Source organism: Mandrillus leucophaeus, unplaced genomic scaffold (genome assembly GCF_000951045.1).
Source record: "Mandrillus leucophaeus isolate KB7577 unplaced genomic scaffold, Mleu.le_1.0 Scaffold848, whole genome shotgun sequence".
NCBI classification, from domain to species: domain Eukaryota; kingdom Metazoa; phylum Chordata; class Mammalia; order Primates; family Cercopithecidae; genus Mandrillus; species Mandrillus leucophaeus.
In genome coordinates this window covers 615,885-641,451 of record NW_012109230.1, presented here as the reverse complement: position 1 = coordinate 641,451, position 25,567 = coordinate 615,885, and the positions used below count along the sequence as shown (strand labels likewise).

Genomic DNA, 25,567 nt, shown 5'->3' with positions numbered 1-25,567 from the left:
CAGGCATGCGACACCATGCATGGCTAATTTTGCTTTTTTTTTTTTTGAGACTGAGTCTCACTCTGTCACCAAGCTGGAGTTCAGTGGTGCAATTACAGCTCATTGCAACCTCCGCCTCCCGGGTTCAAGCAATGCTCCTGCCTCAGCCTCTCGAGTAGCTGGGATTACAGGCACGTGCCACCATGCCCGGCTAATTTTTGTATTTTTAGTAGAGACGGGGTTTCACCATGTTAGCCAGGCTGGTCTCGAACTCCCAACCTCAGGTGATCCACCTGCCTCGGCCTCCCAAAGTGCTGAGATTACAGGTGTGAGCTACCACGCCCAGCCAGGAGGAAGTATTTTTAAGCAACAGTAACCATTGTCAGTGACAGAGGAGTGAGGAGAGAAGGAAGTAGCCTGAGCGTGCTAGGCCGGAGTTCTGGGAGGCTCTGAGTGATACCCAATACCCACAAACTGCAGAGGTGTTGTGAGCTGGGTCTGATGGAGAACTCACTCAAGCATGCCCACCCTGGGCATCACCTCCAGCAGGCCCATCAGTGGCTCATTCACCCAGAGAGAGTGTTCCTGGTCCCTCTACCCTCCCTCTTGCTGGACACCAGGTAAGGCCTTAAGGACTGGCTGCTAGCCCTGGTTTGCTATCGGGTTAGGGCCACTCAGCCACCACCATCCAGCCCTTGAACTAAAGAGCTTATTTTACTGACTTACTCGCCTCTGGGCTCCAGAGCCCTGCCCAGGGCTGGCCCAAGACAGATGTTGGTAAATCCTAGTTGGGAAATGGAATAGAACCCCTGGCTGGACAGCAAGAGAATCAGAGAGAACCTTAGAAAGTATCTAGACTGATTCTCTCATTTTACAAAGGGTGGCAATGAGGTGGCCCAGGGATGGGCAGGAATGGGCCTGCCCAAGGCTTCCTGACATGGCAATCTCATGCTGCCTTGCATCCAGCCAAGGAAATACTGGATGCTACAGAGGCCTGCATGCTCAGTCGACCTGGCACCATTGGGTTCCCCAGAGACTCACAGAGTATCCAGGGCAGTGGGTATGTCCCTCTCCCTTACCCATCCCACTCTGTTCCAGGCACCCCGCCCCTCTTTGTTCCTGACTCTTGGCTTGTTTATCCTCTCACCCCTGGTTCGGTTCCCCAACTCATTTCTCTCTCTCACTCCCTCTCTCACTCGCCTTCTGGTTCTCACTCTCTCACTCTCCTCAGATTTACCAGGCTGGCTATTTCTACCTCTGACACTTTGCCCTAGAGGGGGCCTAGAGACCCAGCCCCCAGCCCCAGCTCCTACCCACTGGCCAGAGCCCAGAAGGATCATAGCTAGGACCCAGACACACATGTTCACGTGGCCGGTAGATCCCAGTTACAGGCAATAGAACGTGGGTGGGTAGCAACAGTGTACGGCTCCATGACAAGCACAGGTAGCCTAGCTGTGTAGCAATGGGTCACTGTTCCATAGCAACCAAACAAAATTACATAGCAATGGATGAACTCAAGCGACCATGAGGCACAGTGACAAGCAGTCGAACATGGCCATGGAGCAGTGGAGTGTCGTTGCATAACAATAGACCCAAGCTGTAGAATCATGTCACACAGCCCTGCACTGCAGGAGGGTGCAATCATAGGAATGAGTACGGAGCACAGTGTGGAAGCTGTGGGCAGACGTACAGAGTAGTAGCACTGGGACACAACTGAGTAACAATGGCACGGTCACAGTGTGTGCGGTTCCTGGACACGCGGCCAGGGAGCGGTGGCCGGCAGCAGGTCCCAGGGCAAGCAGCAGGCACCAGTGACATGGCAGTGGTTGCATAGTAGCCGAATGAAGAACGGTCTCCCTCATGCTGGGCCGTTGTCTCCGGCTGAGCCTCTTGGCCTCCCCTGATTTCCGGAGTGTGTTTGTCTATATCCAGTCTCATCATGCATTCCCCAGAGCCCGAAAAACAATTTTATCTCTGATTCCCTTCAGATCCTACTTCAGCTTAATAAGAAATTGAACAATTTTCTGGAGAGAAAAGCACCTTGGGAGTGGATGAGAGTGGAGAAGAGGAGGTCTATGCCTCTCTGTGCAATGCTGCCTGCTGCCCGCTGCCCCTGGTCCTGCCTGTCCCACCCCCATGGTTCACTAAACCCACTGCGTCTCCCTGCCCCTGGATGTGCCCTTGATCTACCTCATTTCCAGGCTGCAACCCAACCATTTCTTCTCACCTTGGAACACTTAGTTTTGATGCAGGCTTTCAAGTTCCGTGTGGTTAACATGTTTCAACACTCTGGTCCTGGGTGGACCCACCGAGGTCAAGTCCCATGGGTATGGTCTTGGGTCGAGCAGGCAGAGGTAGAGGAAGCCTTATCTCCCTTCTGAGCAGCTCAGAAAGCCATTGGGAAGAGGTGAGCCTGTAAGTGAGTGTGAAGAGTGAGGTGCTAAGGTTCATCCTGAACACAGCAACTCTCCAAATAGTCAACAACCTGCGAGAGTGGAGGTGCCCTCCACTCTCTGGGCACCCTGAGCCCACCTCACATGGAGCCAGGCCATGTCTCCCGATGCCAGGAGGGGAGCAGGTAAGGCAAGGGGGCTCCATGCCACCTCTAGATGGACCAACTTCCACCGCAAAGGGCTTCTGAAACACCCGCCATGTGCCTGGACTCCCCATTCCTCCAGTCCATCAGAAAATCAGAACTCTCCACCCTGCTATGTGCCCAGCCCTGTGTCCAGCTGGGGCAGGGACATGGGGACAAAGAGATCAAGGACCTCAGTTCTGAGAATTCCCCAGTGGACAGGAGTAAGCCATACCCAGGGAGACGATTAGTGGCATAGAGTAGGCACACAGTAAATATTTGGTGGTGGATGAACAGGCAAAGGAGGGGCATGGTTGGGACAATGTAGATTTTTAACTGCCACACTTACCCAGCACTCCTGGACATACCTAGTGAGTCCTCCATGAATGAGAGAGAGTTGGGGAGGTGGTGGATAGGGGGAGAGGCAAGCAAGGAAGTCTTCCTGGAGGAGGCAGGCTATGCTTTGGATAAAGAAAGGCAGATGTGCTCATTTACTATGAAAGAAGTATGTATTCAGTGTTGTTTCCAGCACAGAAATTCAAGGACAGGGTCACTTCCCTCCTCTTCCTGTCTCTCTCCCTGTCTCTCCTGCTCTCTCTCTCTCTCTCTCTCTCTCTCTCTCTCTCTCGCCCTCCCCCGCTCTCTCTCTCCACCTCTCTCTCCTCTCTCTCTCTGACTCCTCTGTTTCCCTCCCTCCTTCTGCCTTGCTCAGAGGAGATTTGTGGCAGACCAGAGGGCCCTCATACCAGGAGATGAATAATTGACAAGGGTTGTTAAAAGATTCAGTGGAGTTTTTCCAACCTCCTCACGCTGGAATAACTCATTTCTTTCATTCTGTCTTTGAAAGCTTTTCCCCCCTCCCTCCACCTGTCTCCTCCACATCCCCGCCCCCTCTGAGCATACCGCTTTTGTTTCTCTTCCTTTCTTGAGTCTGCTAGACCCTAGAACGATTCAGCCTTAATCCCTCAGTTTCTCTAAATCCCCTTCCCCAGCTGCCCCCACCCCACTTACCCTGCTCTGGAGGTGTAGGTTGACCAGCAGAGACAGCCCCAGATAATGAGCACAGAGAGGAAGGAGGACCAGGGAAGCTGTGGCCTCTGTCAAGTCCCACTGTGCCAGAGGTGGGCTCGGTCCTCAGGAAGGCAAGCCTCCCAGCACAGGGACCCCTTTCCTCGCAGGCAGGCAGAGAGGTGCTCTGGGGACTCTGGGTGACCATGTGCCTTGGTTTCTCCATCTTAGCATGGAAGAGGTGCTTGCCCTACCCTACCTGCCCCTCAGGATCAGATGGGAGAGGTGAGGCCCCCCAGAAAGGGCGACTGGCTGTGTACCAGAGATACCCTGAGCCTAGTCCTTTCTGTCCGGCTGGCATGGCCCTGGGGTGACCACCTATCCCTGCCTGTCCAAGACTGAGGGGTTTCCAGACTATGAGGTGTTCAGTGCTTAAACCAAGACAGCCCCAGGCAAACCTGGATGGTGGCCACCCTACATGGCATGGAAACCTCCCCTGCCCCAGGTCTGCCTCACTGGAGGTTGCCACACCCTCTACCCTGTCAACCTCCCTCATCCACAGGGCACACCCCCCTGCCTAGCCCGGCCCAGCTCCACGTTGTCCCTGCACTCACAGTGCTCCCACTGCTCGTGGAAGTGACCTTGAACTTCCTTCCCCTCTCTGGGCTCCAGTTCCTGCCTCTGACAGCACAGGAGGTTGGAGCAGATGTTCCTGAGTGCCCTGGGGCTCCTGCACTGTGGCTGGAGCCTTGGTCCTGCCCCCAGGCCCACACCCAGGATGGGGTCAGCAGCCTGGTGAGGACGTCAGCAGTCTGACCCGGCCTCCACTCCTCAGCACCACCTGGTGGAAGGTGATGAACTCTGAGCAGGAGTCTTTTGAGGCTGCCAGCAGCAGTCACCAGGGAAGGGACTCGGAGCACCCCTGCACACTGCCCACATTGGTGGCAACAAGCAGCAGGAACATCCGCCTAGGGTGGTGACATTGCAAAGCCTCGGGAGCCTGGGATTGGCACTCAGGAACAGGAATACGCAGGCCCCCCAGGGCCACTGGTTCAGGCACCAAGCCGAGCCTGGGAGCAGGGTCACCCAGGGCCTGGGAGTACAAGAGGACCCAGGCCCCAGATCCTTTGGAATCAAGAGAGACTGAGGAACTACGAGAGAAACAGGGAGTGAGACAGAGACAAAGAGAGCAGAACCAACCAGGATCCACCCAATGGCCTCCAAACAGATGCCTCTGACTCAGTGTCCCCTTCAGGCCATCCCACACCAGCCACAAGACATGTTCCCAAAACACTGGCCACCCCAGCCTTCCTGCTGCCCTTCCTCAGTCTCCATAGCCCCTGACTTTACTGCCCAGCGTGACTACCCCATTTGCTGGGTTTGTCCTCTCTCCCAGTCACCTCTCCAAGCATCCCTGTTCTGTGCAGCACACACTCACGAGCTCCTACCCAGGCCCAGCTCCCTACAGGCAGGAAGGTTTCTCAGGGCCCCAACCCTCCTCAGCTTCTCCCCTGCACTCTTGCAGGCCCTCGGCTGGGAGCACCGCATGCTGACAGGCGCTGGAGGGGGTCCTACAAATAAATAACTTAAGACGGGGCAACAGACCTGAGCCATGGCTGAGAACACTCACCAGCTCTTCTCCCCTTCCTGTCCCTCCCCCAACTCTGACCTTTTCCTCTCCAATTCCTAAACACAATCACATACAGTGCTTACCAAGCATTTTAGCAAGGAAGGGAGGGAGGGGAGAAGAGTAGAAAGGAAGAAATAAGGATCACATCCCACATGTGTCTGTTACCTCCCTCTGCAGACCCCTCCTCTCATCTGTGTAGCTCTTGCAGGTTTATGTTCCAACTCCACCACTCCGGAGCTGTGTGACCTTGGATAAATCACTCCACCTCTCTGATCCTGTCTCCTCATTGTTAAGTGGAGGGAATATTGTCACCCTGTCCACCTCTTGAGACGATGGGGAGGATTAACAAGAGAATGAGGGGCAGTGTATTGGAAACTGTAAAGGGCTGTCCACTTTGCAGGAGTCTTAATAGTCACTGTGTTCGTGGGGCCCTGTGATCAAGGCTGAGTATAAAAAGGAAGCAAAAATCCCCCAGGCCTCTCCCTCTGACCCTTTCTCTGGCAGGACTGTTCCCAGACCCCTGACCCACTTCTCCTCCCTCCTTCCCCCATCCCTCGGAGTCTCAGCGGGCCATTCTCCTTCTCCATCCATCACCTGAGACTAAAGAGATTAATAAACGAGACTCATAACTCAGCTACTGGGATGCAGCAGATATTTACGGCTCCATTTCAATTTGCAGAGAGATTAAGTGTTTGTCGATTTATTGTCTCTTGGTGTGTGCAAGCAGCTGAGCAAGGCCCCCTGCAGGCCAGTCCCCTCCCCCACTCCACATGCGCTGCACATGTGTGTGGGCTCCTCGACTCCCACCCCCAGCCCCCGGCCCTGGAGCTGGTGGGGAGCCTGGTGCTGCTCTGCCAGGCAAAGCTATGGGCCACTCCGGTGGGCCTGTCTTCCTGACCGACTTGGCCAGGTACCTAGGCTGATTTAGAGGGCCAACTCACACTCCTCCAGCCTTGTCCCTCCCCACCTGGCCAGGTAAATGTGCCCCAGATCCCAAGCTCCACACTTCTAGAACACTCTGTCAGTACCCAAGACCCCCAAATGGGCCTGAACCTGCTTCTTCTTCCTCCTCCTCTTCCTCCTCCCCTTCCTCTTCCTCTTCCTCCTCCCCTTCCTCTTCCTCTTCCTCCTCCTCCTCCTCCTCTTCTTCTTTTCTCTCCTCCTCCTACTTCTTCTTCTTCTTCTTCTTGTTTTTTGAAATAGAGTCTTGCTCTGTTACCCAGGCTGGAGTGCAATGGTGCGATCTCGACTCACCGCAACCTCCACCTCCCAGGTTCAAGTGATTCTTCTGCTTCAGTCTCCCAAGTAGCTGGGATTACAGGCACCCACCACCAGGCCCAGCTAATTTTTGTATTTTTAGTGGAGACAAGGTTTCATCATGTTGTCGAGGCGGGTCTCACACTCCTGACCTCAAGTGATTCACCTGCCTCGCCCTCCCAAAGTGCTGGGATTACATGTGTGAGCCACCGCGCCTGGCCTGAACCTGCTTCTGAGGACTATGCAAGCTTAAGTCTACACTTCTAAGGGTTGAATACTTTTGCAGGGGTGCACCCTGAGGCCCAAGAAGCAATGGCTATTTGCAGAGGGCACATGCTGGGAGCCTCCATTTCTGTTCTTGTACTGGGCACTACAGACATTAGGGATGGGCCTGGAGAGGTGAGGCGTCCATAGAGAAAGCCCCCCAGCCCAACTGAGGAGAAGTCTGCAAAGGCCAAGGGAAGTGAGACAGCATGAAAAGGAGCATCACCCCAGGGGATAAGGGGGAAGTACTGAAACACCAAGGATGAGCAGTGCTTTAGGAGCCAAGAAGGGGCCACATGAGCACAGGGAGCAAAAGTGTCTAGTGCCCCCAACCTCCGCAGACCCCCAGCTGTCTCTCCCTTCCCTCTTGACTTTGTATTCTGGCACATGCGCCTACTCATTCATTCATGCATTCATTCATTTGTTCAACCAGGGTTTTGAGCATCTACTCTGTGCCAAGTCTGGTTATCTTGCCTCACAGATTCCTCCACTCATTTGTGCAGCCCCAGCAGGCATGAGTCCCATTTCCACCACCCAAGAGCTGTGTGGCCTTGAATAAATCACTCGACCTCTCTGATCCTGTCTCTTCATTGTTAAGTAGAGGAAATACTCTCCCCACCTCTTGAGGCTTTTGAGAGGACTAACAGGAGAGTGGATGGCAATGCATTGGAAACTGTAAAGGGCTGTCCACTTCTGCACTTTGCAGGAGGCTTGTTAATAGTCATTGTGTTGGTGGGATCCCTTGAGATCGAGCGGAATGAGGGGAGGCAGCACAACTCACCCAGGCGTTTCCCTCTGACCCTCTTTCCAGAAGTTCACCCCCAAGATATGTGACAGTCACATAAAGATAAGGGTCCGTACAAGGGTCCTTGTCCTCAAGAATTCCCAATTCAGCAGGGAGACTCATCAAGAATGGCTGGAGGAGGGAGTGGTCAGGACTGGGGCCCAGGGTCGTCAGGGGATTGTGGGAGCTCAGAGGGGGTCTACCTAATCGTAACCCCCATCCACTCCCACCCCAGGCAGGGCACACTTTCTACAGAATGCCAGGGTAGTCTGCAAATGTCACTGTGATAAGCAAGAGAGAAAAGTCAACCAAGCGGCAGTGGTGGTTAGTATGAAACCATAACAAATCTTTGATTCGTTGGTGGAAGGGAAACGAAATTCCTCTTGTTCCTGCCAGAGGAATCTGTTGATCTGTTGAGTGGGAATTACTAGTTAGTGTGTGTGTGCCTGTCTCTCTCCAGGCTTGGCCTGGGGTCTCACCAAAAGGCACTGTGGGGCCCCAGGGCTAGTCCCTTCCCTGTCTGGACCTCAGTTTCTTTATCCATATTAATGGAGTGAATGCCTCCCTCCAGTGAAGGATGAGAAAGTCTTAGCGGTGTGGGGGAAAGAACGGATGGGATGGGTGGAGTAGTGAGTGGACTGGCCAAATCAGGGCCTGCCCTAAGTACCCAGAAGATCAGGCTCAGAGGAGATGAGAACGAGGTCACTCCGGGCAGAGGCCACCCAGGGAGAGAGAAAATTACTGCAGAGAGAGTGTTGGGCAGGAGGAGCATCAGGAGACATTGAGTCAGTTCTGACTTGAGGAGTCAGCCTGACTGACCCTTCCCCTCCTGGGCCTCCGTCTCCCCTCCTGTGGAGTGAGGAGCCTGGTCTTGACAATTTCCTCTTTCATCCCAGCAAACAAGGCAGGCAGAGGCGGGACAGCCTCCTAGTGCTGCTCCTTAGTGAAATGGCTGGTGCTGCCAAGTCTTGCTGTCCATCTTTAATTAAATGGTGGGTGGGCGAGGCAGGAGTGGAGTGCTCTCAGTAACTAAAGCCAAGATGATGAGGCCATAAATTGCTGAGGGCTTGAATCATCGATTGGTGAGAGTGAGGTGGACTATAGAACCAGAAGCGACTGGGAGAAAGAGTTGCTAACCTGGGAAATGGGGCTGGTCCCTTCTGTACTCTGCAAGCCCAGCCCAACCTTAGCACTCATTTTAATAACATTAAGTGTTCTCATCAAGATTCACTGAGCTCTTACTCTGCACCCAGAACTTTGGTCATAATCTCATGTAATCCTCGCTCCAGCCTGAAAAGGAACATACAATTATCATCCCCACTTCATAGGAGAGGAACCTGCTGGTAGCACAATAACCCTCCCAGGGCCACCAGACAAGACTGAGGGGGAGTCTTGGTCCAACACATGTCTGGGGTCTCCAGTCCAGTGCCTGAGCCTTGGCCGAGCCTGGTCACTCGGAGGTCAGGAGCCTGGTGAGCTTGACTCACCATCTTCCCAGCCTATCAGGGAGGAAGAGCTGCCTCAGTTTCCTAGTAAACACCAAGACAAGCTCTGTGGCTGCAGCCCCCACCCCCGGCCGAGGCCCACCTGGAACATTTGAGAGTACAAGCAAGGCCTACATACCATATGTCCAAACCCCAGGTAATTAAAATATAAATCAAGCAGAAGCTAGCAAACTCCTAAATATGTTCCATTCCTCTACCTCAATAAATATACCTTATGAACAACCTCAAAGAATTCTCAGCTTCCACACTGGCCCCTGGCAGTGTGGGGAGAGCCACTCCCAGGCCCCCACCCCTCAACCCCACCCGCCCCCTTTTCTTCTCAGCTCAATTTCAGTCCCACACCTATGAGACTTTGCGAGCTCTTTCGAGTGCATAAGGGTATACTGCCACCTGCAGGAGGACAGGCCCTGGAAGCAGGGGAGTGCCAGGATCCCAGTTACCCAGGGTGAGGTCTTAAGCGGGCACAGGCTCCAGGTGGGCACGTCCGCCTTGGGACCACCAACTCCTCACCCCATGGGAAGGGTTGTGCCCCAAGGAGGGCCAGAGCAGGACCTTCCAACCCACAGGGCCCAGGGCTGGAGTCCCTCTTGTCCAGGGCTAAAGGCAGAACTGTCCCTCCCCCAACCCTCACCCCTAGCTTGGTGACTCTATCAGGGTGCACTCCTGAGTTCAGATTAAATGTTTTTCAGTACAGTCCAATTTCCTCCTGACACACAGACTAGAATAGCCCAGTCCATGTGTGCAGACACACACACACACACACACACACACACATATTTGGTGCTAAATATCCAATCAAGTCCACAGATAATGGAGACCAGCCAGTTCACTCCCAGTTTAATCAGATAAAATGCTCATTCATCGGCTCCTGCCAGCGGCTGCCGTCCCCTCCTCAGGGCAGAGTCAAGGGGGCGGGGAGGGCCTGTGGGGGAAGGGGCTGAGACCCAAGTAGCTTGAGCATGTGGGCTGTGCCTTTAAATCTTCAAGGAGGGGGGACTGCGTTGCCCACGGGGGACTAATTATCCTTCAGCCTTTAGCCAGCTCTTACTCAAACAGACAAAAGGGGGCTCAGCAGCTCTGGTGGTACTGAGCCTCTGCAGCAGAATTTTTTTCACTCTCAGATATGCAAATCCACCTCCACAGGGTGGACCCTGGGGTTGGGCTGCAGAGGGGCTCAGGGATTTGGAAGAACCAGGAAGGGCAATGACAGCTGGACCCTCTCAGAGGACTAGTTTGGGACTGGAAGCATCTCGCTCTTCCTCCTCAGGCTGGGTAGGGAGCCATTCAGTAGGGAGCTGCCAGGCTGGTAGGGAGGTTCCTGTAGTGGCCAAGATGAAGACCCCACCCTCCTGCCTTCTCCTGTATGTGGGTGGAGGGCTCCTGTGGAGGGCCAGTGGGCTCACTCAGAGAGCTGGCTCAGGATCTGGGAGCTGACCGTCCAGATGGGGCCCTCCTGCCCACCTCAGCCTCCCTCCTGCCAGGACACAGCCACCAGGTGACCTGTCCCAAGCCCAAATCTAGACATGCTACCCCCTGCCCTGAACCCATGCATGGTTCCCTTGCCTGCAGCAGGAGCCCCTCAGCCTGATGGGCCCTGGGGCCTCTGAATCCCCTTCCTCAAGCCTTTACCTGAACCCAGAATATTCTACCCATGCTCAATGGCAGTAGTGCCTCCTCCCAGCTCCAGACCCGTGCTCCCAGCTCACTCCACCTTGTACCTCCCCCACCTCCACCCCCGGTGCCTGGCACGCAGTGGGTGCTCAGTAAGTGTGTGCCCACTGAATGCATAGAATGCCCCTTCCTGAGCAGCTTGGTGGACCAGAGGTGGTCTGGATCACAGAGGTGTTTGCCTCCTACTCAGCTCCCAGCCAGCACCTACAGGAACCTCAGTCTCTTTAGCTGGGAAAGGGGGACAGTGCTAGCCCTTACCCCCAGGCTGGCTGTGAAAACCTCACAGTGCCTGGAGCAGCTCTGTGAGCTATAAGAGCTTCTGGCGCCTTTTTTTCCACAGCAGGGAGTGAAGAGGACAGTGTAGGAGAGTGCAGAGGGTCTGGGAACCAGATTCCATCCCTCTCGGTCCCTCCAAGACCCTCGTTACACCACTATAGGCCATTCACTCAGGGAATCTATTTATCCACTACAAATGGATCTGTGCCCCACCCATTCCAGACCCCCCAAGTCCTCCACCAGCCATCTCAACAGAACAACCTGGACCTTAAGAATGAGGGAAACAAAAACTCTGGGAGAAGCCGGCGCAGTGGCTCACGCCTGTAATCCTAGCACTTTGGGAGGCCGAGGCAGGAGGATCACTTGAGACCAGGAGCTTGAGACCAGCCTGGGTAACATAGTGAGACGCCGTCTCCGCAAAAATTTTTAAAACATTAACCAAGCGTGGTGACACATGCCTGTAATCCTAGCTACTTGGGAGACTGAGGTGAGGGAATTGCTTGAATCTAAGAGGTCGAGGCTGCAGTGAGCCATGTTCCCGCCACTGCACTCCAGCCTGGATGACAGTGAGACCCTGACTCAAACAAAATAAAAACAAAAACAACTCTGGGAAGATGGTCAGGAGGCAGGACTGGAGATGTGCTTGGTGCAGAAGGTCTGGCTAATCAGAATTTGAATTCTGAGGCTGGGTGCGGTGGCTCACGCCTGTAATCCCAGCACTTTGGAAGGCCGAGGCGGGCAGATCACGAGGTCAAGAGATTGAGACCATCCTGGCCAACATGGTGAAACCTGGTCTCTACTAAAAATACAAAAATTAGCTGAGCATGGTGGTGCATGCCTGTAGTCCCAGCTACTCGGGAGGCTGAAGCAGGAAAATAGCTTGAACCCAGGAGACAGAGGTTGCAGTGAGCCAAGATCGAACCACTGCACTCTAGCCTGGGCAACAGAGGAGACTCCATCCCCCCAAAAAAAAAAAAAAAAAAGAATCTGAATTTTGAGACTGACTCTGAGAGGCCTGAGGTGGTCAGGGGGCATCCTGAGAGACCCAGTGGGAAGGGTACCCACAGGCAGCGGGAGTGCTCCCCCTAGGAAGCCCCCTCCCTTCATTGCCACCTGCATCTGTGAAGTCTGGGCCCTGGATTTCCATTACCTGGGCAGTGGGCAAGGCTGAGTAGGCTGCAGAGAAGGTTCCCACAGGGAACTCTCAGGGATGGGGAGAGGGAAGTGTGAGAGGAACCATGGCCAAAAAAGGCCAGGTGACAGGCAGGGGAGGCGGGGGCTCTGAAAGGACCAACTGCCTTGAGGCTCAAGCCTCAAGAGGCAAAGCTGAACACAGGGATTACCAGGGTTCTGATGGCTGAAGCACTTTGTGAAGCTCTGGGGTGGTCTGGAGTCTGGCAGCAGAGAGGTGGTTTCCGCAGCACAGGGCTGGGGAGGAGGCTTGTGGCCTAGGCCGGAGGCAGGACTGTGATCTGCCTGGACAGAGCACACGGGGCCTGTAGCGTAGGCCCGGAGGCAGGGTGGGTAGTCTCACCCCACCTCCTGCTCCCCTGTGACACTGAGCTTCCATCACCCTAGTCCCTTCCCCGACCCACGGTCCCTCCCAAGTCTCAAGATGGTCTAGGTCTCCTTGGATCCCCCAAGAGCCCCAAATGTCCAGACAGGGCTCCTTCTCCCAGGCAGAGACATGGCAGGTGCCCCCAGTATCTCTCCCCTCCACACCTCCACCCCAGTGTGTTCTCTCCTGGCCTGGATGAGGACAACAAATGGGACACAGTGGGCACACACAGAAATAATGAGAGGGAGGAATGTGAAAATGAGAGCCTAGAATTCAGGCCTGGAGAGCACAGTCATCTAAGGAGAAGAGGCTCTAATAGCAGGATCTCAACCCCTCCAGTTGAAGATGACCAGGAACTGCATGTTTGTTAAACATGCAGTTTAACAAAGTTGGAGTTATTGTGGATCGTTGTACTAAGGGGGATGCAACCATGGGGAGTTGCGGGGCATCCCAGAAAGAGTGTGTGGGGAAGGACGTCACAGATTCAAGCTGGTGTTAGAGTATTTGGGGAAGGGTTTGAGGAAACAAGCTTTGCTCTGGGTTAGATGGTATCGGGAGGCTGGCTTAGAATCAGCATTCTAAGAGTGGGTAGGTGTCATAGGAGTTCTCATCTAGAAGGCAGGAATGATGGTACTAATAAAGAAGCAGCAGTCACTCATATTAACCAGGAAAGGGAGTTTGGTCATTTTTGGGGTTTGCAGAGTGACTATGTTTTATCTGTGTTCACACACGTTACAGAGTGGTCAGAGCGTGGCCTGGTATGATGTTGCGAATGACATTCAGCAGCAGGACACCAGGGTCCAGCTGAGGCCGCCAGCTCCCGGCCACCAGGGGCCGCTTTTCTTTCTTGGTAGCTTCAGACAGCAACCGAGAAGAGATGGAAGGGACAGATGTTACTCACACAGCACATGCCAGGCACTGTGCTCAACGTTAGATAGACGTTGCTCACGTAATCTTCACCAAAGCCCTCTCCTCATTGTACAGATGAGGAAACTGAGGCTCAGAGAGGCAAGATGCTCATCAGAGTCCAGAATGACTGGCAAAACTAGAATGCAAACCCAGTTTATGTTCCCCTTGGTTCCAAAGTCCCTTTCACCCTCTTGCCCTTGCCTGAGGCTGAGCCTCTGCTCGCTCATCGGAGCTACGTGGTCCTGAATTGTGTCCCTCAGACACCCCTGCTAGGCACATCTCCCTGCAGGGTTTCAGCCCATCCATGGCAGGCCAGCCGCAGTGTCAGCAGTCACCCCAGCCCAGGAGGGTCCCCGTGCCTAGAGGTGTGAAGGGTAATGAGGCCCCGTAATTAAGGTTTCTGAAGACATGGCTGGGAGATTTATAGACAGGCTTTGTCAATAATTGTGCTACCGGCTGCAGATCCAGCGAGACATCGATAAGTGCTCGTTACAGCTTCTCCCTGCTCCCTGCTCCCTGCCCTGCCCCCGCACCACGCCTCCTGAGCCATCAGCCTGCTTGTTCACAGCGCCTATGTACACAGGCTTCGCTCAATTAATTTGCACTTGTTGGCGCCATCTGTTCTTTTCATGTGTCCTTATCAGGAGTGTGTGCGCCCTGCCTCCTGCTCAGATATGACAGTGCAACCCTCCTCATACATACAGGGGCTTCCTGGGCAGGCTCACATCTGCCCTCTCAGACTGGGCTCCTCAGGGTGGGACACTGTCTCCCCCCCTCAGTCTAGGGCCCCTGAAGGCAAGGCCAAGTCTTCATCTTCCTTCATCTCCCCCTCAACACCCACAGCCTCTCTCTCTCTCTCTCTGCTGAGCCAAGCTTGGCCTGGGACCCTTGCAAACCCCTCTGAGTCTGACCCCACCTGGCAGGGCCTCAGCCCTCCAGAGGAAGCCCCCAGACCCCAAACCAAACCATGCCCTGGAAGGCTGGCTACCTCTGGGTGCTGGGAGGCAGGGCGTTGGATCTGGTCCCCGCTCTGGCTCCCATAGCCTGAGCTTTGGCAGGTTCCTGCTACGAGAACAGTGACACATTTGAGTCACAGGGGTGGGAAGGGGCTGAGAGGCTGAGAAGCCACTTGGAAGTCTCTGTTTCTCTTGAGCAGCATTGATCAAGGGTGGTACAGGAGCCAAGGCTTGTACAGCTCCTAGAGTGGGGTGTGTCATGGCCTGGTGGCTCCAGGATGCCAGGGCAGGTGGCCCACTCAGATAACTGAGAAAAGGCAGCGTCTCAAGGATGCCTTCCCTTGGCTCTCTCCCCATCCCAAGGTTTTGGGTCATTCTGTCTTCCAAAAGGCATCTCAGTCCCTTCCAGTCCCAGCACAGATTTCTTTCTTTTCTTTTGCTTCTTCTTTTTTTTTTTTTTTTTTTTTGAGATGGAGTGTCACTCTGTTGTCCGGGCTAGGGTATGGTGGTGTGATCTCAGCTCACTGCAACCCCTGCCTCCCCAGATTCAAGCAATTCTCCTGCCTCAGCCTCCTGACTAACTGGGATTACAGGTGCCCGCCACCATGCCCAGCTAATTTTTATATTTTTAGTAGAGACGGGGTTTCACCATATTGGCCAGGATGGTCTCAAACTCCTGTTTGAGTTTGAGATCAGGTGATTTGCCCAGCACAGATTTCTAACCCTGGAGGGCTATGAATGCTGAGCTGGCCCTGCCACAGAAGTGCTAGGCAACTTCTTACCCTCTCTGGGCTCTGGGTGCTGCATAGCCATTGAATTTGTTTAAAGGCAACCAGACCTTATTCTGGGAGGGTCTTTGGGAATTCACAAGCATGCTTGGTGCCAGCATTCAGGCCCAGCCCAGTCCACTTTGCCTGCCTATAACAGGCTCGACAGCTGGGCCTTAGACTTGCATCCAAGGTCCCATGACTGAACCCTGCAGCCGCTCCAGTCTCATCTCCTACCAGCCCCTCCTCGCCACGTGTCCTGTCTGCACTCCCGCAACGTACCAGGCTGCTTCTCACCTCCACACCTGTGCCCCTGCTGTTCCCTGTGCTAAGACTGTGTCCCCTCCTTATGCCTGTATCACCTAACAAACTCCTACTCATCCTTCAAAACCCATCTCCCACTCTGACATGCCCCCCAATACACCCCTGCCTGCACCCCAGGGTGAGGAGGGGGCTGGCTGAGGGGCTCCCCAGCTACTGCATTTGCCATACTGATATATTATGCCACACTGCCTGCTGTCACATCAACTAGAATACAAGCTCCTTGGGACAGAGACCCCAAGCTTTGGTCACATCTGTGTCTCCAGTGCCCACCACAGGGCCTGGCCAAGTGGGCCTGCCAAAGAGTGTATCCTGAACTGGGAGGACCTCAGTCCTTGGCCTGGGTGGGGGAAAGGCAGTGCTCACTTCTCCCCTGGAGATGAAAGGAGACACTCTCTTGCCACTCTGGCTGCCCACTTATAGGGTCATGACGACCTCAAGGCAGACAATGGATTCAGTTAGGGCAAAATGCAAACATACACTTTAGGGGTGGGGGGTACAGAGGAGGGAGCTTTAACGAAGCTCCCTGCCCACCCTTCCCCTGCCAGCCCCCTAGTCTGGACCCATCCCAGGGTCCCTCTGTGAACGTCACTGACATCATGACGAACCCTTTCCTGCAGATAGCTCCAAGCTTTGGTGGAGCACCTGGGGTGGGGATTTGGGGGTTGGGGAGGGGCACAGTTCCATGTGTATTTCAGGCCTAGCAGCATTCCTGCCAGGAGAGAGTTTTAGAAACGGAAATGGAGGGCTGTGTTCCCTCAGCACATGTCCCGCCTCCTGGAGCTGGCATCTCTGCCCTCACACGGCCCATGTGCAGGGGCACAGAACCCCAGCTGCCCACAAGCCCCCTCCGAGGCTGCAGCAGAGGCCCACATCCAGGCAGGGTCCAGAGAAGTCTGACAGCCTGTCAAACGCAACAGCAAAAGTCATCTCAGCCCCAGGAGCCTCTCCTCCCCCACCCCCGTGGGTCTGATGAGGTGGTTTTATTGCAGGAAGTGAGGGCATTCAAGACAGCCTCAGAATGTATGAACCAGACCTGGAGCCGGCAGGGGTGGGGGACGCAGAGCAGCCGTGGGACTCCAGGAGACGGGTGTGGGCTCAGTGGAGACCGTTGCAGGGGACCAGGGAGGCATCTGGACCTTCTGGCTAGGCCAGCTTCAAACTCGAGTTGAGGGGAGGCCTCTCCTGCCAGTGGCTAAGCATGGCTGTCAACATCCTGCGTGCCCCGCCCTGAGTTCAGCTGAGCCTCTGGCCCTGCAATAGGGAGATCCCAGCCCCTGCGAGTGATGAAGCATGAGCCCCGCCCTTGCGGACTCCAAGGCCAAGGCCAGTTGAGGACAAGAGAGCCAGCCCCAGGGTCCGGAGTGGTGGTGAAGACTCTGGAACCAGCTTACCCACTCCAACAACTTCCCTAGCCTCCTTGTGCCTCACTCTCCTCCTCTGTGGAATGGGCATGAAGGTGGCTACTTCATCAGGTGACTGGTGGTGAAGTTAGACCGATCTATTTAAGGTAGTTAGAACAGTGCCCAGCCTGTGGTGAGCTCTTGTCACCTGCCTGGTGCAGGCTCTAGAAATTGAGAAAGGAAGCCAAGAAGAGTGGGAAAGCCTTTTGTTAGGAGGTGGGCTTTGCAGAACAGATCTGCAGCAATGGGGGAAGGCGACCCCATCCTGTAGGTGGGAGAACTGCGTGAGCAAAGGCACAGAGGCCGGATGCACTGAACCTGTCTGTTCCCCCAGAGGTTCTGAGGCCGCGGGAAGTGGCTGGTGCGGGAGTGGCTGGTCCGAGGGGAGCTGCGCTATTAAGTGTGGAGGGGGAGGGGGTCAGGAGCAAGACCACAGGGACCTTGACCGCCAAGCTGGGTGAAGGAAGTGTGAATAAAGCCCCAGTGCCACCAGGCATCTCTGTGCTGCCCTCCTCTCCCTCTCCAGCCCAGCCTGGCTCCTGCCCTGTTTTTGGGGACCCCCTGAAGGAGGACATCCCTTAGCCCCACAAAGAGCCCTGCCCTAGTCTCCACATAGTAATTGTCTTGTGTGTCTCACCCAGTGATAAGGGGTGAGTAAGGGACAGGGAGTGTGGACTCTTTAGCACCCGTTTTATAGATGAAATGCCTGAGACCAGGCGGGAGCCCCTGGGGCCTCCCTGGCTTCAGGGGGCAGGCTCAAGCCCCTCAAGGGTGCGGCTCCCCTCCCTCTCAGCAGCCCACACTTGGTCTATGTCCGGTGATGGGTCCCTGAGGGTCCGCTCGGGCGCCCCTCCGGTCTCCCGCCAGAGCAGAGCTGGAAGACAGCCATGTCTGGGGCCCGGCTGAGCTCAGTGCATGCCTCTGCGTAGTGCATTATTGATGGTGCTTCTAATTGTGCGTTTCCCAAAGTCTACAGGCCTTTGATGAAAAATTCATGGCACGCCCGAGGATGGGAGCAGACTCAATCGATTGGCACACAGCAGGCGGGGAAAGATGGGGCCCCTCGCAGGGAGGGGTGGTGAAGCCTGGTCTGGGAGGCTTCTTACCCCAGGATCTTGGGGACAGCAGGGGACACACACCCATTTCCCTGGTGGGGAGCCTGAGGGGCAGGAGCAGGAAGACCTAAGGCCCACATCTCAGTGCCACCTGGTGACTGGTGCCATCAAGGGAGGATGGCCAACTCTACCATGGGCCTCCCCTTCATTTCCCTGGAGGGGTGCTAGACCCTCCAGAGTCCCTCATGAGAGTCACACAGAGGAGGGAGTAATATTTCTGGAGCCACTCTTATATGCCAGGCACTGCTCAGAGCTGTACACTCACAGCCTCATTTAATCCCCAACAGCGTTAAAAGATGGGCACAGCGATGCACTCCATTTTACAGAGGAGAAAACAGGCTCAGAGAGGTTAAGTGACCTGTCCAGAGTCACACAGCTGCTTAGTAACACAGCCCACTATCTTTCCACTTCACCAGGCCCACTCAAACAACAACTAATGGGAGTATGGGGATTGTCTGGTGCCACTCCCCTGCCTGTCCCTATTGTTCAGAGGAAATGTCCCCATTAAGAAAAAGTGGAGTGGGCCGGGCGCGATGGCTCACGCCTGTAATCCCAACACTTTGGGAGGCCGAGGCAGGTGGATTACGAGGTCAAGAGATCGAGGGCATCCTGACTAACACAGTGAAACCTCGTCTCTACTAAAAAAAAAAACAAAAAAAAAAATTTAGCCAGGTGTGGTGGCGGGCACCTGTAGTCCCAGCTTCTCAGGAGGCTAAGGCAGGAGAATGGCATCAACCCAGGAGGCGGAGCTTGCAGTAAGCCGAGATCATGCCACTGCACTCCAACCTGGGAGACAAAGCGAGACTCTGTGTCAAAAAGAAAAAAAAAAAGAAAACGTGGAGTAAGTGAAACCTGAGGCCTGCAAATGAGAAGAGGAAAGGCACCCCTGCAACACTGAGAGAGGCCAGAGACCCCCAACCCTGTGCAGAGTGCTGAGCTGGGCACCCAGCAGCAGGGGCGGAGATTTTGAAACGGGTGGAGGTGACTGTCCTGGCTTGTCCAGTCAGGGATTATTATTGTGCCACCATTGAGGCAACAAAGAACACTGTCAGTCATCCATTCATTCATTAAACAAGTAAACAAATATTTATGAAGTCCCAGTGCTCATCAGCATCTTGCTAGGTCCAGATGGAGGGCCCTATCATGAAAGGCTTTGCGACCAAGATTGTCTGGGACAGACAGGCTGAACCCAGTTCAGCTGGGGAAAGGCAGGCAGGCCCCTCCGTACCCCAGGAGGGGGTCTCAGCAACTCAGGCTGAAGCCGTTTATATCAGACGTTCTGCCTTCGTGACCAACGCTGTTTCTAGGTGGCGGGCTGGCTTGTTTGGGTTTGTTTTTTCTTTGCTTCCCAGTGAGTTTCTTTCAAAAACATCCACCCATGTCTCAGCTGAACTAAAGAGAAAGGAATTTGTCCAGAGCATCAGGAAAGCAGACAGGGGAAAGCCCCAGGGGCCAGGCGTGGGGCCCTAAGCCACACTGCAGCTGCAGGGAGGAGAGTGAGCCCAGCTTGTGCTGCTGTGGGGTGGGGAGGACTCCTGAGGGGACAAAGGGGAAGCGGGGAGCAGAGAGACTAAGGGGAAGCGGGAGGAGGAGACTCAGGGACAGAGGGTGAAGCTCAGTGGGAGAGAAAGGGGAGACGGGATATGGGGGTAACCAGGAGGCAGAGAAAGTGGAGAAGAGAGTGGGGAGTTGAGGGGGAGGCAGGGACCAAGGTGTAGCCAAAGGCAGGTGAAGGAAGAGGGATACTGAGCCTGGGCCAGGGAAGTCAGAAGGCCTGAGCCCTGAAGGGCCCCACAGCCCTCCTCGGCCCTGCTGTCTCTGTACTATTCTATGGCCAAGGAGTGAGTCTTGCATTGTTTCAGCCACCCCACCCAGACACCCCCCACCCTGGAACAAAGGGGAAGTGGCCCCATGGCCTGCCTGCTTCAGCTCAGGGCTGGGTTTGGTCACCAGGCAGGCACTTGTTGTAGCAACGGTCCCTGGGGACCCATCCTGGGGAACAGGACTGCTAGCAGTAAAGATGGGGGAGCCAGGGCCCCCATCCCCTCCAGCCCCCAAGGCTGCCCCAGACCTCGTTGACAACCTCTCTGTAAGTCGCCCCCTCACCCACTGGTTCTGGGAGGATGGGTTGTGGCTTGCCTAGCAGCAGGTGTGTTGGGGTGTGTTGCCCAGCAACCAGTAGAGGTGTTCCCAGAGCCTCTACAAGTGGGAGGCAGGGTGGAGAGGACCAGGGCTTTGACTGTTAGATACCCATGGTCACAGGAATCTTTTGCAGGGCCCCCAGCTCCAGCCTGGGCCACCTGAGCCCACACAGTAAACCAGAGAGGGAGTACAGAAGGGCTTCTGGGAAAATCCCTTAAAGTGACCGTTGCCTCCTGCTAGTCTGGGCCCTACCTCTGGCGTCTTGGAGGTCCAGCCTCGGATCCTAGAAAGTGACTGAGCCTGGGCTAGCCTGGGAAAGCTTGCTGGTAGTGCATGTGTGATGCCGAGCTGTGAGGAGGAGTGGGTGTGGCAGATGGGGCATCCAGTGGAAGCAGTAGCCTAGGCCGGGGGCTGGGGCCGCCCGGGGAAGTGCTAACCTTTCTGGTTTGGGCCCCAGTTGCCAAAGCATTTCTTCTTCCCCTTTGGCAAGAATCCCAGAGGACAACCCCAACAAGGATCATTCCCCACAGGGTGCAGATGAGTAGGCACGAAGTGGGCAAGGGCTTCGCTTCAGGTCGTTCAACAGCTGTGGGCAGAGGCTGGATCAGAACCCAAGGTTCTGGGTTCCAACCAGGGCTCTTCCCCCACCCTCCGTGGGGCATTCCTGAGGCAGCAAAGCTCTAACCAGGGAGGATTCTGGCAGGAGGTGACCAGTGGGGGAAGGGTTCTTTGTGGAAGAGTGAACCGGGCCTGTAAAACCAGGACTGGGGCCTGCCCCTCACCACCCGCTGAATGCCCAGCCCTGTACTTCCCTGACTGAGAGCAAAGGCTGGCCCCAATCCGCTGTCAGCAGAGGCTGGACTCTGGCCCAATACCCAAGGAGTAGTGACTGATGGCCTGTCTTGGGATAGCCCGAGGGTCTTCCTGGAAGAGGAGGGCCCAGAATGGAGCCTTGAGGGTCCGGCAGGGTTCAGAAAAGCCTGAGAGGGGAAGTAGGAATGGGAAGCCAGCATCCTCCAGGAAGCCCTGCCCCCACCCCAGCCCAGCCGGTCTCCATTGTCCTGGCCGGGCCCAATTAGCACCTGGCTCCTGCAGGGGCCAATTAGACAGGGGCTGAGGTCAGCGGCCGGCCAAGGCCCTGCCACCCCTCCAAGCTTCACCCAGCCAAGCACAAAAGCTTTCTAGGCACCATCTCTGCTGCAGCAGGAAGGGAAAGAAAGAACAGAAGAAAGGGAAAATGCACTCCTTTTGTTTCTTTGCCATAACCTTGGGCTGAACAAAGAAGCGACTGACCCCCCTCCCTGGGAGGGCAGCTTCTGTGGAGCAGGGAGTCTGTTGTAAACAGCAGTTCGCACAGACTATTGTGGTTGGGAGGCCCAGATGACATTCGAGGGGAACCAGGAGCAGAGACCTGGGGTGAGCAGGGCCCTGGTTCTAGAAACTCCTGTGACTCCCCACTGCCCTCTGTTCAGAAGCAGAGCTCCCGGGCCTGGCTGGGGCAGACAGGTGGGCCTGCTCCAGCTCTCTAGCCACAGACCTGTGTACTTTGCTGCCTCCAAAGAGCCCAGCCCACATGGGCCTCCACACCTTCCCTCGGTGTTCCCCACCTCTCAAGTCCCACCCAATCCAGTCAAATCTCACCTGCACCTCTAAGGCCCAGCTCCACCCCTCCTCTGTAGGATCCTGTCCCCAACCCCACCCCTGGCCTTGACTTGCACTCCTAAGGTGTGAGCCATGTCCCATGCAAAGCCTTCCTCCCACTGGGAACTTCTGAGTGCAGGGGTCTCCCCACCCCCACAGAGCTGAGCTTAGGGGTGCAAACAGCAGCTGCAAGGCCCTGCTGGGGAGCAGATGGAAGGGAGATATATGCCAAACAGAGCCCAGAATGGGCTTGGGAATTTGGGGCCACCCTGGAGTGGTAGCAGGTGAAGGGGACCCACCAGTGCCATTGTCTCCTGCAGGCTCCCACCCCCATCGCACAGACCACCTTGCCCTCACCTCCCTAACTCTGCCCTCTGTGTCTCAGGAGCGAAACCTCTCCCGCTGGGCAATGCCCTTCCCACTTTGATATCCCACCCAGCCAGTGAGGCTCTCAGTCCTCCCTCGCCTGCCCTCTGGTGGTGATGAGGTTCCAAAGTGAATGGAGGGAAAGAAAGAAGCTTGTTCTCATGGCCAGTGGGTTCTATTGTCCTTCAGTGGGTGGGAAGGGAGCTTGGCTGGATGGGCAGTGGCAAAGAACTGAGAGGCCAGGGACCCAGTAGCATTGGCCCGTGTGCTTCTGGGAGTAAGAGGAGTTCTTAGCCATGGTGAGCCCCGACCCCTGGGAAAACACTAGTCCCTTTCAGCAAATTTTCAGGCACAACTTTCATCCTCCTCGACTTGTCCCTGAGATGGCCCCTCAGAACTGGGCTTTTGCTCCCTGGTCTCTGGAACTGGAGGAGGCCAGCACCAATTTGCAAGCTGAATTTTCCATTGTATTTTAAAGAAATGAAGTTAATTCGCTTTATTTTATTTTATCTTATCTTATTTATTTATTTATTTTTGAGATGGAGTATTGCTCTGTTGACCAGGCTGGAGTTCAGTGGCGCCATCTCAGCTCACTGCAACCTCCACCCCACCCCACCCGCCCCCTGGTTCAAGCGATTCTCCCACCTCATCCTCCCAAGTAGCTGGGATTACAGGCACCCACCACTACACCCAGCTAATTTTTGTATTTTTAGTAGAGATGGGATTTCACCATGTTGGCCAGGCTGGTCTCAAACTTCTGACCTCAGGCGATCTGCCTGCCTTGGCCTCCCAAAGTGCTGGGATTACAGGCATGAGCCACTGTGCCCTGCCTAATTTTTGTATTTTTAGTAGAGAGAGGGTTTCACTATATTGGCCAGGCTGGTCTTGGACTCCTGACCTCAAGTGATCCACCCGCCTTGGCTCCCAAAGTGCCGAGATTATAGACATGAACCACCGCACCTGGCCAAGAAATGTAGTTATTCCGTTTAAAAGTATTCGGAAATTTAGATTAGCCAAGAGAAGCCTCTCTGATATTCAAAGGACACCTGCAGGAGTTCTGTCTGGCCAATTTGGCAGGAGCAGGGTCTGGGTCAAAGGATTTGCCAGAGTAAGGCAGGGAGGCAGGGAGGCCCTTCCCTGCCATCAAGGTCTTCAGGAGCTAGAGGGGGAGCACGTGGGTGGCCCTTGGCAGATGGGGATTGCCCAGCTGGTGTGGACAAGGAACGGCTTCTGGGCAGAGGTAGGGAAGGCTTTGAAGATAGGGGCCCAGAAGGCTGGGCCCATGGGTGGAGTGGCCAGGGCTAAATTCTGAAAGGAGGTCTAGCTGTGCGGGGAGAGGTAGAAATTCCAAGTTGGAAATTTACCATGAGGCCCAGTGGGAGCCGTTGGAGGGGTCTGGAGGCCAGAGAGGATGTTCCAGTTACCTATTGCAATAGCAAACTACCCCAAAATGTTATCAGTTAAAACGAGAATTTTTTTCTTTTATTATTACATCTCATAGCTTTGTGGGTCAGGAACTCAGCCACGGCACAGCAGGTCTGAGTCCTCAGCTGGGACAACCTACGGGGAGGGGAGGGAGCAGCCAGGGCTGGGTGGGCCTCGCCCTCTCCTATACACTTAGTTTGGGCTTCCTCACAGTCTCAGGGCAGCAAGAAATTAGCAGCTAGCAGGGAAGAATTAGGGTTACTGCAAGATGGGTCTCATCCCAAGCCTCTGTCCTCATCACTCAGCTCCAACATCTTCCCTGGAGCTAACCCAGGACAGAGGCCCCAGCCCAGGTTCAAGATTCACTGAGTGACTTCAGGCAAATCTCTGCACCTCTCTGGTCCCAATATCAGAACTTCTGAGATGGGAATTCCAGGCTAGAGGTCTTGGAAGGCTGGCTGGACCGCCTGGAGGAAGGACATGTGCTCCTGGAACTGGGGGGAGAGACAGCCCCGCACACACCTTCCCCACAATATGAGCTGTGGGCCACACAGGCTGAAGCTGGGTGTCTGTGGGAGGCGGCTGCCCTCTGCCGGCTGCAAAGGCAAACCACATGCAGATGGCCTGGGCCTGCCAGCGATGGATCCTGGGGGTGTGGGGAACCCTGAGATTGGGTGGCTGCCCAGGGAAGGGGACAAAGGAGAGGGTGTGTGCCTGGTCCAGCAAACCCATCTGCTGCACCCACTCCACCACTAGCCAGACTGCCACTCACACTGCCTCAGACCCAGCAACCTGTCTCAGGCCTCCTTCCCTGGGAGAGTGAAGCCCCTCCCCACTCCTACTCCTGCTCCAGCCCATATCTCCCTCTTACCTTCTAATTCTCCAGGAAATCCTCTCTCTCCACCACTATGCCTCTCCTTGAGCCTATGTTCCTAGCTACCTTTGACCCTTGTCAACCTCACTGTCCCCTCAGACCTTCCCCACAGCACCCAGCATTCAGAGCACTGGCCAAGGTCACCTCCTCCAGCCACACCCAGAGGCTACCTCTGCAGTTCTGGAAGCTGTTGAGCCTTCTCTCCTTTTTCCAAAATTCTTTTAAGTTGTGAAATGTAACCCATTTCACAATTTAAGAAAAATTGCATTGAACATATAGAACATAATTGTTATAAATTATTATATAGCAAATGTCCATGAAACCACTACCCAGGTCAGGAAACAGCATCACCAGCATCCTCACGCCCCTTGTGCCCCTCCCAGCCACACCCCTCATCTCCTGGATGTAATCACTCTACCAGCTTTCTGTCCTTGCTTTGCTTCTTTACTTTTTTATTATTTATTTATTTATTTATTTATTTATTTATTTATTTTTGGGACAGAGTCTCGCTCTGTCACCCAGGCTGGAGCGCAATAGCATAATCTCAGTTCACTGCAACCTCCGCCTCCCGGATTCAAGTGATTCTTAGGCCTCAGCCTGCCAAGTAGCTGGGATTACAGGCACCCACCACAACACCCGGCTAATTTTGGGGTTTTTGTGTAGAAACAGGGTTTCACTATGTTTGTCAGGCTGATCTTAAACTTCTGACGAAGTTTAAGCGACCTGCCCGCTTCAGCCTCCCAAAGTGCTGGGATTAAAAGAGTAAGCCAGCCCCGTGGCTCACGCTTGTAATTCCAACACTTTGGGAGGCCGAAGTGGGCAGATCATGAGGTCAGGAGTTCGAGACCAACCTGACAAACATGGTGAAATCCCGTCTCTACTAAAAATACAAAAAAAATTAGCCCAGCTTAGTGGCAGGTGCCTGTAATCCCAGCTACTCAGGAGGCTGAGGCAGGAGAATTGCCTGAACCCGGGAGGCGGAGCTTGCAGTGAGCCAAGATCACGCCACTGCACTCCAGCCTGGGAGACAGAGAGAGACTCCATCTCAAAAAAAAAAAAAAAAAAGTGTTAGCCACTGCGCCTGACCTGCTTTGCTTCTTTGTACTGTCGCTACTTGAGCATGCCTCTTGAATCGCTCTGG

The 25,567-nt window shown here is 54.9% G+C and overlaps 1 protein-coding gene across 3 annotated transcripts in view; it reads left to right on the top strand.

The window, feature by feature from the left end:
- The window catches only part of CCDC33 (coiled-coil domain containing 33), a 104,649-nt gene that overhangs the window by 67,106 nt on the left and 11,976 nt on the right, over window positions 1–25,567 (top strand). For 2 of the 3 annotated variants that reach the window (XM_011968548.1, XM_011968547.1), the window contains exon 1: window positions 19,956–20,067. The exons of the other annotated variant lie outside the window; for it this stretch is intronic. In XM_011968548.1, the coding sequence (XP_011823938.1) occupies window positions 19,999–20,067 (69 nt within the window). In that variant the 5' untranslated portion in view covers window positions 19,956–19,998. Of the gene's footprint in view, window positions 1–19,955; window positions 20,068–25,567 lie in introns of those variants that run through there. 3 annotated transcript variants of the gene reach the window in all.